This window comes from Lissotriton vulgaris, chromosome 1_1 (assembly GCF_964263255.1).
Source record: "Lissotriton vulgaris chromosome 1_1, aLisVul1.2, whole genome shotgun sequence".
Classification (NCBI taxonomy): domain Eukaryota; kingdom Metazoa; phylum Chordata; class Amphibia; order Caudata; family Salamandridae; genus Lissotriton; species Lissotriton vulgaris.
Window position 1 is genome coordinate 2,049,563,033 of NC_141685.1, and position 14,330 is coordinate 2,049,577,362.

At 41.8% G+C, this 14,330-nt stretch overlaps 1 protein-coding gene across 3 annotated transcripts in view; it reads left to right on the forward strand.

Moving 5' to 3' along the window:
- Positions 1 to 14,330, forward strand: part of GYS2 (glycogen synthase 2) — a 610,704-nt gene that overhangs the window by 487,264 nt on the left and 109,110 nt on the right. For all 3 annotated transcript variants that reach the window (XM_086920470.1, XM_086920476.1, XM_086920482.1), the window contains one exon: positions 2,047 to 2,142. In XM_086920470.1, coding sequence (XP_086776596.1) covers positions 2,047 to 2,142 — 96 coding nt within the window. The remainder of the gene's footprint in view (positions 1 to 2,046; positions 2,143 to 14,330) is intronic.

The window sequence follows — 14,330 nt, forward strand, 5'->3', positions numbered from 1 at the left end:
TGTGGAACATACTAAACATTCCCTAACCAATTCAGACCCACTACACTCCTGCATACCTATGCATAATTCCACAACATTTCACATGTTCTAAACTTGATTTCTTTAGCTGGACATGATTTTGCAAGCTTAGCACTTCCGCACCTATAGCACTTGGGTGGCTCTTTGTATACCTTTGCACTACTAGGTGTATTTCCTGCATATATCTATTTTGTGCTTGCTTTTATTTTAGCAACCTTCTTCAATGGTTCCTTTACTTCAGTCATAAATGCACTGGCACATGTAGTAAATGTCTCTGCTTGGCACACAATGGCAAGCACATCGTCCAGACATGCATCCCCATTCAGCCATATCCTTTCTTGAATTTCAGAATTTGAGGCATAACCACCTGATGACAGATCAAATCATCTAACCAACTCCCAAACGCTTAATCTTTTGCCAACTTCCGTGATTCACTAACATAGTCGTCAATTGAATCAGACTTCAGTTGTTTCCTTTGAAAAAACTTGAACATTGAACATTGAACATCAACTTTAACTTTTGGGGTAAAATAGTCAACGCAAATACTGAAAGCATTACTATCACCACCACCTGTAACAGTTTTGTTCATTTGGTTATACGTTTTTATTCCTTGCAGGCCTCATGAATATAATTAAGAAAGCACTCTTTCCATTCAATCCATCTCAAAACTGGTTCTGATCCTGAAGGCCAAAATGCCAGCGGGGGACATAATGAAAATATTTGCCCCCTCACTATGAGAAGACATACAGGGCGCAAAGGAAGATAAATGTATATTATGTGGAATTGTTCAGTGCATGGCAATATGTAATAAATCAATGTCCATTCTTCACCACATAATAAATATGAACTCCATTCTCAAAATAATTTGTACTTTTTTTATTCTCACCGTAGAGTCTGTATTTCAAATAAACACACCACTGGCCAGTCATAATGCAAACTGCCTTAATATCCACACCAAAGTGAAACATGTTGTAAAGTGAAGCTAATACGCACTAATACATAGACCTTGCGTGGTTAAAGCAAAACGCTGTACCAATGACGCCCTAATTCATGCACAAACTATAGCGAACATTGATACTTCACCGAAGATGGACACCTGCTTACACCATCATGAGGTGCCGATGGTGTCATTTGCATCCCAGTTCATTATGGCTGCTACATGCGTGTGTAATCTCTTCTTCTGCTCAATCTCACTGCTCCTGTTAATCCTCATGCAATCACGTCACAAGCTTGTGAAGTGGTAGCGGCTTACAGATTCACAGTCACACTGCCAGATTAATGGTATTAGGCGCACGAGTCAAGATCAACAAAAACTGCGGGTACCGATACTAACAGCATCATATAGAATAAGCTCAGTAGTGAGTCACTCACACTTGATTTCACCACTGTATGTGCACCGATGATAAATATGCGTTGCTTTCTCCATGGTTGTCTGTTTACCCATGAATGTCGGCACTGTGAACCCTTCTCTGCCTGCTCCTTTCTTACGCGATGTCCTCCAACTCGTCGCCAATTTTGTTATGAAGAATTCCACCACGCAGGTTTATCCATATATGAAGAAGACAAGTACAAACAGGGACAACCTTCACTAAGTACCATCAGAGTCTGCATAACCGTTCCCTTAGAGATTCCACACATTTGTTGTATAATTCTGTCATCTATCATCACACATTCTACATTCCACCCTTCCTCAGTATTCCATAATAAAGTATTTTGGACATAACACTAACATCAAAACAGGATTTACTGGTAAATGTACCTACATTACATAGATCAACACTGGGAGGCAAATCTTTCTTTGTAGATGTTGCAAAACTGTGGAACTTCCTTTAATCCCAAAATAAAACGAGAAGTAATTACTGAAATTTAAGATGCTGATCAAGCTGTTAATTTGAGATCTGTGTTTTATAAGGTCTGAGATATCTTCTGGTGTGTGTTTGTGCTTTATAAATATCATAAATAAATGTATACATAAATAAGATCAAATTGAATAACCAATAAATAATATACCTGTCTTCTGTTCAACAGCTGAGTGCACAGTGATGGGGATACCCAGTGTGACGACCAACCTCTCTGGCTTCGGGTGTTTTATGCAGGAACATGTAGCTGATCCTGCATCTTACGGTAAGAATTTTGCACCACTCATGCTTCCTGTAATTGATACGTTTTCAACTGTAAATTGGAGGCTCAGTAAATCAAACCACTTTTGGTAGATTACATTAATGAAGTTACTCCCCAGATGACGCATAGCCATGGCCACCGGTATAATGTGGCAATGGGTTTCAAAACAATGTTACAAAATTGACTAAGTTATGGATCTAGGCAATTGTGCAGCTTAATGTGGCACATTCTCTGGCAGTATTGTTTTGATATTTTAATACTGGTTTCCAAAGTTTTCACCTATTGGTATGGGTTTAAGACTTCAAGACAGGGATCAGCAACTGAAAGATAACTAACCTTTGCAAATAGTATGATCCTGCACCATTTGTATTGCTTTGCCTAGGAACTTTCACTTTGAGCATAAACAAAGGTTTTTTTAAATCTGCAAACTATACAGCAAATGGAGGAAAAAGTAGGAGGTCTTGTAATCAGGAAGAATAAATGTAATCGCATGCTTGGTGAGTTAAATCACGATTCCAAGAACATGGGATTTTCACCACACAAAGCTGTAATAATGCTAAGTACAAGTTCGTACAATTGCAAACTCAGGGCCGCATTTAAAATGTTTTGGCACAGGCCACTGCTACAAGGAATCTTGATGCACTGCCCTGCGTCAAAAGAAAAGAGCAGAAATGCCACATATCTATAAGGTACGGCGCATTCCTGTCCTTTTCCCCTACACTAATGCACAATGAACTGCCATGCACCAACTCTGGCACCCTTGTGCTATGGTCTGCATTGTAGGGGTGATTGTTTTTGTGCAGGAAGGTGTTCTTTCCTGCACAAAAACAATCACAAGAGGTATTTTAAGGCTATTTATCCTTGTTGTGCCTCCATAACGCCACCCCTTTAGTGGTGCTAGAATCGGACGATTCCATGTAAATCTGGGAATGCTTGAAGTTCCATGGATGTTGCACGGGAACACCCATGCAGTGTTCTGTGTGGAAGGGGCACATATTTACAAGGCCATGAAAATATGCTGTGGCGCATTGAGCCACAGAAGCATCAAAAAAGTGATGCTCCAGTGGTAGAAAAGTGCCGCTAGGGACCTTTTTGTAATTTGTAATTTTTAAAACATTAATTGTGACTGTTAGTTGTTCTTCACTGTGCAGAATATCAAGTACTAAAAAAAGCACAAGCCACCCAGGAACAGCAAAATTCTTAGTGCCACAGCAGTATGTCATCCAGTGAAAAATGTATTACATATGGTACTGGGTAAAAAAAACAGGGTAGGGGTCATTACTTTTGTGAAGGAGTTTGAAGAAATGAGATTTGTATGACGACTTAAGATTTGAAGATGGCACAGCATAATGTAAAAGGTCCTGGTATAAGAGGTCGGTTGATAAGAGGTGTCTCTACAGAATGGGAAGGATTTATACAGCAGTTAATGACAGCACACCAATATTCTGTGGACTTCACCATATTTCATAAGAAATACTAGTTCGCAAGAACAAGCCCACACAATATTTTCATGTTTAGTCCACTTGTGATGCTGGATGGCTTGGATCACCAATAATTGAGTAGGGAACTTGAAAACCCCCACTGATGCGTGAGATCTCAAACTGCATGCTTGACCTTCTGGGACATGATGTCACCAGGGACGGCTCCTCGACTAGGGCAGACGAGCATAACCCCACTGCTTTCTCGCAGTGCGAGAAGCAGAAACATAAAACTACCATTTTATGTTTCTATTTTCACACTGCAAGAAACCAGAAGTGTTTGTTAGGGGGCGGGCGGGTGGGTGGCGCTGCTCTAGGGCAGGGGAGGAGTGGTTTGCCCACTGCTGAGGGTGCTGATTGTTTGGTCGGTCCTCTGTGGCCGACCAAACTAGTCATGTGCACTCTGCCTACATGGAAAATATAGCCTTCCCATAGCCGCTTGGCTGGTCGCCATCCCGACCAGTCACAATGCTGCCATTGCAGTGTTGTGATTAGCTTAGGGGAGGGGATGGGAGGGAGGCTGCCTGCTTCCTGTAAAAGCAAGGATGATGCAGGAGCAGGCCGGTGAAGAAGTTAAGTTAACTTTTTAACAGAAATTAGTTTAAATTAACCCCCCCCGCGTGACCCGGTAACCACGCGACCCCCGCCCCTGCACCTGCTAGTCATGCCAGCCGCGACTAGATGTCACCCTAACAAAAGGCTTACACAACTGAGGTGCATCCCTTCTGTGAGGCCCTGGCTGACCGGCAGTTTGTGCACATGCCTACCTTGCTAATCTTTTGAGAGCTGTAAAAGGGCAAGAGAGATTCCGTTATGTGCTGGGCGAGGTGTGAGGTCCACTACATGTTCAGTGCTTCCTAAACATGAGACCTCACCAGGATGTTCATTGAGCAATGAGCAGCACATGTGAAGGGAGCAAAGCTTCCCTCTGATGTCATTTCATCTGTGTATCATGGGTCAGCTTTCGTTCTCGAATTTATTTTGCCATGACATTTATGGCTTATATGAAAAACTGATTTGATTGCGTGGCTAGCAAAAAAAACATATTTTCGTAATTTTCTATCGACAATTTTACAGACATTTTCATCATAAAAACAATAGTAATATCTGCAATTTTACAATAAATAGATGAGTGAATTACTAAGAAATAGGGAATTCTTGTAATATGTGCCACATGTTAATGGAGACAAGCATATAAATATGAAATACATATATAGTCATACATAAAAATGAGTATATTAATAGTTAAAAAGCTCAGGGGAAAAAGGGGGTGAAAGGGGAAAGGGAGGGAGAACTACAAAGAAAGGTGAGAGCTAATATATATGAAAACGATATAATAAAGATGATCATAAATCCACAGCACCATTTTTTATCTCTAAACTCTCGGAAACTGGTTCCATAATATTACTTCATTGTTGGGACTCTTTTGTGCTTCTCCACAAATATAAAACATCTCATAATCGAATTCATTCACATATCTTGGTGTGAATTCAGTAATAGGTTATTTTATCACAGACCTTGGTGCACTAGATTCTAGCATTGGTTACAGAGATGGGGGCCACACTTTATAAAACACGATCTGACAATACCTATAGTTACTACTGGTTGACGTGCTGATCTTTCTGCTCCAAGGTCAGCAGTTCCAGTAAAGACACTTGAATCTCTTTCATTCACTTTTTTACTACAGTTAACAGTGAGTCATCAGAAAAAATATATATATAAAATAAATAAATAAATAATAATAAATAAAAAAAAAATATATATATATATATATATACCTCCCCCGGTTACTTCTACCGGGAACAGTATGACACGAACACTGGTTTGCATCCAAAGGTGTTTCGGGGAAAAATGTTCCCTTGGTACTCGTGACCAAGGGAACGTTTTTCCCGATGCAAACCAGTGTTCGTGTCATACTGTTCCCGGTAGGAGGGGTCATGGCGCTGTTTGGCGTTTGCCGATCACTACTATATGTATATCTTAGACGTCAGGGTTTTTATTACCAATAACAAGTTAAATACTAGATTGTTCCGCAAACCGACCCCTGGAAATCCGGTGCTCCATGCTAAAAGTCACCACCCAGCACATCTGATACAGAGCATCCCCTACGGGGAGATGCTTCGTATCAGACGTATTTGTAGCACGGAAGAACAATGTAAACAGGCTCAATTTGACAGTGGAGCTTGCTTCCTTGCTAGAGGTTACACTGCAAACACTATTGACAAAGCCATCCGCAAGGTCAATGCCATGTCTAGGGAGATAGCCCTAGAACCCAGGAGATCTAAAATTAATGAGACGACTAATAGTGATCAACCGGTTAGATTAGTGCTAACATTTAATCGTCAATTTCAGGCATTAAGGAAAATCCTTTCAAAGAACTGGAATCTCATTAAATCTGATCCAGTGATTGGGCACACAATGCCAGTTAAACCTGATATCTCGTATAGGAAAGCCTTCTCCCTTATTGACGCATTGGTCAAATCCAGTCCCGAGGTGGTAACAGTAACTCCCTGGTTCAAGGCCATTAAAGGTTTTAAGAAATGCTTGTCCTGCAAGGCATGCAGGCAGGGTATAAACATGACTGAGTATTTAACCCCTTTCTCTGATGTTCCTCGGCTCATCACCAAGCAGTTAACGTGCAAAACAGAGTTCACACTGTATGTGCTGGAGTGTCCGTGTGCCCTGCGTTACGTGGGTCGCACCAAGTTGCAGGTGCACAAGAGGACACTCCAGCACATTAGGGCCATCAACACTGAGGACTCCACTTATCCGGTGGCACGTCACTTCAAGGAACACCACGGCAAACAGAGCCATCTGTTGAAATACTTTGCCATTGATTTGGTTCCTCCACTCCGCCGAGGTGGCAATTGCGAAGCTATTTTAAGGGCTCTGGAGACCAAGTATATCTTGGATCTTGATACCAAGATACCACATGGGTTAAACACCAGCGTAGATTTCTATACCCATTTATAGATCCGAGACCGGGTTTACTGTGGGCATCCATACAAATTATCGCTGTAAAATTGTTGTTCTTATTTGTATGGTTAGTATGTCCGAATTACTGTCATTGCTGTCACAGACCCCTGCACTGATATATGATTCAAGACAAGTACTTGATCATACTCCCATCATCCATCGAGGGAGTTGTTTTTAACTTTTAAAAAAACAAATCTTTCATCTTTTCTAATCACTCTCACGACACCCTCTACCTCACTTATAAAAAAAACATTTGGGGGGGGGATTAGATACTTCCTGGTTGGTATCGTGACTATATATATCTGTTCATTAACAGAATATATTATGTTATTAAATCAGTTATTGACATGATATGTTGGGACCATCACCCACTTGGGTTATATTGTGAACATTATTGCAAGGTTAAAATGATGTACTATATAGGCGTATACATTATCTATGTGTGAAGCGCATATTACTGCGTTCTTACTAGTCGCTATTTTTCCATTGGGGATGTAATTTACCAACATCTGTTCCTTGCAGTTTTACAGCTGGCGACATTGTATATATAATGACATTTGTTTTATTAATTACAGCTAGGCCGTTGTATAAATGTAAATCAATTTATTAACAAAATGGAATTTTTTTTTTTACTATTGTACATTTTCTGGCTTTTAACATGTTGTCATTGTAAATATGTTTTCCATGTCCATTACAACGTAAAAATGCACTACCATTCAGGTTTTCCCTCTAGTTTGCACTTGCACTTTAAATACAGCCTGTCCTATCCCCAGCGTCATGTGACCAAGGCCTCTGAGCAGGCCGAAACCTTATGCTGGTGGCGATGCACTTAAATTAAATAAAACATTTCTCCTCACCTGAAGACCTGGGTCAGCTATCGTTTGTATGGTTCGGCGGTCCCCTGGGACATTGGGGCTTGCTGGTTCGTGCTGGGCGAGTGCAGTTTGATATATATATATATATATATATATATATATATATATATATATATATATATGACGGTCGCCAGTAGGTAGTTATAGTTAGGATCTACTTTCCATAGGAAATCCGCAACATTCTATTGGGAATAACTTTGGCGCCGGTGGACGAATCTTCGTGAATTTCTCAAAGTAGGTGGCCCGCTCCTTCCCTGAAAATGTGGAGGGGATTCGTCAAGTGGGGGCCGAGATAAAAGGGGGTCCCAAAACGTGTTTTCTTTATGTTAATTTCCATAGGGCGGTTGAACTCACTTTTAGCCCGAACGGCTGAATGGATTTCCACCAAACTTGGCAAAATTGTAGGGACTGGTAGCCCGATGTGCCTTTGCTATGTCTCAAGATATGTGCTCCAGTTGATTTTGAGTAATTTAGGTTCAAAAAAATATTGGCTCTCGGGTGTCTGTAAACATTCTAAACAGTCCGGAGCGGCCGCCATCTTGTGTCTCGGTAGGATCGAGACACAAGAGGTGGCAAAAACAAAGGGGGAATTGACCATAAGGGGGCAGGGTAGAACCCCCCTGACCCCCTAGGTTTGATGTGGGGGCCATAAAAGGGCCCCACGGGGCAAAAAATAAAAAATTGATTTTCGCGGGAGGAGCGACCGGTACGTGCCCCGGTACGCGTACCGGGGAGCGTACCGTGGAGAACAAAGCATGACAGAGTTTCCCAAAAAAGTTGCTTTTTTTATACATTAGAGGTAGTGATGTCATGAGTGATGTCACTGACCATGTCATGAGTGATGTAATACGTGATGTCATCAGCAGTGCATTACACGCGCAAGTTATAGTGAGTCCAACTAACTATAACGTGGGAATTTCAATGGTTTTATGTCAGTAAAATTTCCAGCTAACTATAACTGTTGTCAAACCTATGGTTTTTTCAGTGAATTTAATAGGTTTTTTTAAATGCTAATTCCTAACTGTAACTGGTGTGAAACCTATGTTTTTTTCAGTGAATATATATATATATAATATTTTTTTAATAGTGTCACCTACATCGATCTGGTGACATGCATGCTGCTTCGGATAAAAAATGCGCCAAAAGATGTGATGCAATTTTATCAACTTATTGCCCTCAAATGCACTTGAATATAATTGTTTTAAGGCGCACACTTGAGGACCTTCGTCATAACATAGATCAAGTGACAAGAAACTTAATTAACGGAACTACTAAACGTCCATGAGCATTACAATAAATGTTTCCGTATCCTAAGAGGTAATAACAAGTAGTACTGCACCCTACCTTATGGTCACATCATCGCCAATTTGGAAATGAGGTCGAAAAAATAAAAGATCAGTTTTGGAAATTTGCCATTTCTGCATGGTCCCCCCTAATTAAATGTTACTAGTGGGCTACAGCATTCACAAAGTGGCACTGTAAAACATGTCGCAGGCCTGCCTTTAGAGACTGGGTGTGCAGTTTTAAACTACCATTTCGACTTGGCAAAAATAAACCATTTGCCATGCCTAAACCTTACATTTGTAAAGCTTTTAAGCCACCCAAAAGACAGGCCCCCAAATGCCCGTAGGGCTATTAAAAAGTTGGACATGTATATTTAATGTTTTACCTGTCCTGCTACTGAAAAACCTCCAAAGTCGTTTTTTACTGTGGCAAGGCTGGCTCTCTCATAGTGTAACACTGGTTTACACTGTTTCATTTAATAAAAGCTAAATTCCGCTTGCGAGTAGCTAGAAAAATGGTTCAAATGTTCATTTTAATAGTAATTCAAAGTCCTACTTAGTGGTCAAGTTGGATTTTATATTACTATTTTATAAATTACACCTTTAGAAAGTTGTCATTTTCCACTTTTAGAAAGTTGTCATTTTCCTTCCTAAAACTAAAATGCTTTCCTGCCAGTGTCCAGGTGTCACCTCAACCCTGATGAGATGTGTAGTGCTGCCAGACAATAAACAAAGGGTTCTGGATGGTGGGGACTCCTCCCTTCACAGGATGGCCTGGCATGCCTGCCAAGCTCCGAACTGAACTTCAGGGAAGGCCTACATATTCACTGGCAAATGAATTTCACATCTTGGCTTGCTTCCCCTTTGTCTCTCTAGTCAGACTGGCACCACACCCAGTGGGAGGGGAGGGACTGACCAGAACTGATTTAGGGGGAGGAAAAATGATTTTTTCTCCACCACAGCCTGGCACTGGGTATACAAGTGGCATCCTCAGAACCTTTCATCAGAACACTCCTAGACCTGTGAGAAATCAGAGGAATAACTGCCCTGCTGTCTAGATCCTGAAGGAAGACTGGGCCTGTTTACCTTGAACCCTATCAGTGTCTCCAAGAGTCAGTTGGCTGCCCTCCTGTTTGAGCTGCGGTGACAGAACAAGCTTCCAGAGACCAATTCCAACTGAACTAGACCCTGTTGCTGGCCTCTGTTGGAGTGAGTCCTAACCCCCAAGTGGTTTCTACTAGGTCCTGGACCTTTGGCTGGTGTTATTGTGTACTTCTCCTATCCCAAAACTACATGAGGTGGGACTTATTAACTGTTTGACAACTTCCTGCCCAGAGAACTGACCTAAAACTGAATTGCAGTCGAATTTGCAGCCATTGATGGCAAATTGGCGGTCGGTCTGTCCCTGCTGGTTTGCCCCGCTGAAGGGAGATCTGATATCCAGAAAGATTTCTAAGGCTGAACTTAGAGGACTTCATCAGGACTGACACTCAGCAGTATCTGTTGGATTTCAAGGCCTATCTAGGCTTGGACTTCGCCTGCTCACAGCTTTCACCCCTTCTTCAACGACCGCACTGGGACCCTGCTCTTCAGCAATTTGCCATCAACACAGCTTCTGATCCAGCTTAGAGCTTGACCCACCAATAGGTGGTAAACTTTTCACTGGTCCAAACCTGGACCTTGTATCCGACCCACGGTCCATCTTGATCTGCCTTAACTTTTGATCCGGTCTAATATGGCAAAATAATCGTCTTTGCTGCTAAGTGCTTTTGGCACTATTTTTTATTTAAACTTTAAAAATTCATATCTCTGGTTCTACGTAATGGATTTTTGTCACTTTGGTGATATTTCGTTTATTGAAAGAGTCTCCATTTTTCTAAGTGTGTTTGGGGTTATTCTTAAGTTGTGTACCACATGAGTACAACATAAATACTATTCACATTGTGTCTAAGTTAAGCCTGACTACTTTGTGCCAAGTAACTAGATGGTTAAGCGCAGGTGTATTTAGTTACTTTATTGGTATACCCTGATCAGAATAGTGATTATTATATGAGGTGGGTTCTCATCCCCTCAACTAATACACCCATATCCTACATTAAGGAAGTATGCCTTCTCGAGGAACTGCAACCTCAATAGATCAGATTTGCTTTAGGTCCAAACAACCTGTACTAACCCAAATATTCAGGTGATTTGGAGGCCCCACAAACTTTTCCACACTTCGAAAACCTGGTTTGCTGGGCCTGACTTTAATGTATTTAAACGTAATGAAATATTTATTACAATGATATGCTCTCCGAGGGTGGGCACACCACAATGGGCTGCACAAAAGCGCTACCCCACCTAACACTCTTGGCATTACAATAAGTAATAAGACTCTGATGAGAGAGTCTCGAATTCTGTGGCCAAAATTGACAAATATCCGAACGTCACCAGTGACTGTCAGTCTGTTTTCGCTAAAAGGACTGTCCCTCTTTCATTCCTTCACATTTTACAATTTGCAAAAGAACTGTAAGGCTCCTCCCAGCACGGCGCCAACTCAATGAAGGCTGTCCACACTCACAGTACATTCTTATATCCAGCCTTCCCCTATACTATGTACAATGCTCTGTTTCTTGCCATCTGGAACACACTTTTGTAGTTCATTGTTACAAATGAGGCACATTCACAGGAAATGCGAGTTGTCTTCTTTATAGACACCAAGAAATACACAAGGCTCAAAACCATGCTTTCCACTGAACACATTTTGTCCTGGAGTGACCTTCAGCTGGGGGTGTGGCTTCAAGAATATTCATGAGACTGATCCGCTCTGACGCAAGGGTGTTGATACTCACTTCTTTTTGAAGCCTTCAGTGTTCCTCATATCTGGCGATGACATTTGGAATGACAGTCGGAACTCAGTGTAAAACATTTTGTAAGCAATACAAATGTCAACGGGACACGAATTGTTAGTTCTTTGATTTCTCATCTTTTTAAAAGTCAATACTAAATATCTGATTCACCTCGCTGACAATTATTTCAATGTAGATGAACTTTCAGCATATTTAAAACACCACTTCTTTTGCATATTAGCGCACTGTTACAGTGTACGCACTGCTTCCTGTTTAGTCGAGTTAGATTACATGGAATTTTAACTGTAATGCAATACTGTTTTGGAACCGTGGTTCTATTTCTTAGACCTCTACTTGCATTCTGAACTAGTCAATATCGGTGATTCCATTTTTATGTCTCATTACAACAGCTTTAGCTTTCCGCTGGGAATGCTCATGTTATCAATATACACTCTGCAGATAGGATTATATTACAGAATTGGTGATCGGGCTAAATGTAGTTCCTTGCCAGGCCGTTCACTTCCATGCTGCTCCATTTCCACCACCTGCTGCTGCCTTCCCCACCATCCAGAGAACATGTGGACATCTTTCATGATGAGCAGCCTGAGATCTGCATACTTGAGGTCACTCTGGTTGCACTCTCCTCATCGTTCATCATGGTACCCTGCTTGTCCTCTTTCTAATTGCCCTTAGTTGGCATTCCCTTCAGAAGCCGGGATCTGTCGGTGCCAGAGCCTGTTCAGTGGAACCCTTAAAGCCACTTAAGCTCTGACAAGTGAACCTCATATCTCTACTCATCATCCATGCCAGCAACACATGTTCTTGCATTCTTTGCTTATCCACTGAGATCCTCAAAGCCAACAGGTGCACTTGTGAACTGGGATGCCTTACTACTCTGCGTACCTTATCAGTGTTAGATCTGGGGGTCTCTAGTTGGCAGAGGTAAGTACCTTTGTCCAAGTAGGGACCCTTACTTCTAGTCAGGATAAGGGGGTACACATTTTTGATAACCCCTCCTCACGCCCTTGGTAGCTTGGCACGAGCAGACAGGCTTATCCCCAAGGCAATGTGGAAGGTATTTGCACTAACACGCACAATAATACAGTGAAACACCACAGAGGTACACCACACAGGTTGCTTATAAAAATATAATTTCTTTATATATAGTTTAGCTCAGAACTGTTAGCAGAAAAAAAATCCCATACATATTTTACTTGTTCTCAGGAATGTCTTAGTCCCAATCGTAGGGACTCAGCAGTTCAGTTTTTGAATGGGGCACAAATGTTGTGTTCCCTCAATTAGTATGAAAAAGAAACTGCACTCTGTACCACCCACAGTACTCGGATTTTTGATATGGCCCCCGCTGCCGCTTTCACTAATTGAATAGGACGGGGCCGTGCCCGTTGTCCCCCAATGCGCATGTACTAGTTTGGGACTTTAGGAGCCACCCACGGCCTGACAGCAGTGCGCGGGGAGATCCCTGCAGGATCCAGTAGAGTGCGGATTTCGGAAGCATGAACTAAGCAGAACCCCCGTTTGAACCTTCGAGAACCACAAAGTAAAGTGGTCAATACTCTCAGCCCATTTATATGCCAGCATCACTGCAATAAGATTTATTATAACGAAATGGACTAAAAGCTTGTGATTTTTCCGGCGGGTTGCCTTGTGAAAACGACACTTTATAAACATTTTTCGGATACCTAAGCATAACTGACCCGGTACATATGAAATCTAAACTGGTGCCATAGGAAGCAAAGTATTGATACGTGAATCTGTCCACTGTTATGTTACATCACCCTTTTTTATTTGTTTAATATGCGAATGACGGTCACCTGACGAAGGCCTCAGGCCGAAACGCGCGTAGTTCCACTCAACCGCATTGCCTTCATCAATTATACCATCAACTGAATATTTCGTATATCACTGAGTTATTTTGTTTATGTATTTGTGTTTAAAATTTTTTTTTTCTGTTTTTCACTTATTAATTTTGTACACTTCTAATTGTAAATAATTAATTCTTTGCCTGTGTCTGAACATCATGTACTATACTTCAAGGTTCTTTTTAAATGTGAACAATGAACTAAATAAGTAAATGAATTTTGTACAAAGGATAAAAACAAACAAAATATACTAAAATTAAAAATAAATAAATTGAAGAAATTTTGTATAAATCTCCGTTTCAGCACACATTTACTTGATTGTTTTTGAGGGTCTATTATTCTGTTTGGATTTTGATTCAGGGATTATTTACGCCCTTAGAGTTTTGCTACACAGTCTTTCTCTACATGGTTTGCCTTCCCTACGAGTAGCTAACTGTATACATTGTAGGGGCCCCCTCTTTCTCATAGGATCCAGTATGAGAACCGGAGTGAGTTACCTGGAAGGCTGGTACCGGGCCGTCCGTGAGATGCGCTGCATCCTCCCAGCAGGGCAGGTTCCTCCTCCGAGATTCTCTTCCGGGCCTGCGTGTGGGGAAGCCCTCAAGGCTGGGCCAAGCCCGGCGCGGCAGGTCGATGATGCAGTAGGAATCCCCTGAGCGGGAACCAATCCAGACGTGGCACACTGATGACAACGTGGGAATCCCTGACGGCTGGGGCCAATCCCAGGGAGGCACAGCGGTGACGTCAGCGGCTTCACTCTTCTCCTCGAATTCAACCTTGGGCACTCACTCGCGGTGCGGCAGTGACCTTTTTGGGCACAGCAGGGTGATAGAATTACAAGCACTTCTCCCCACAGTCATCCAGGGCCAGC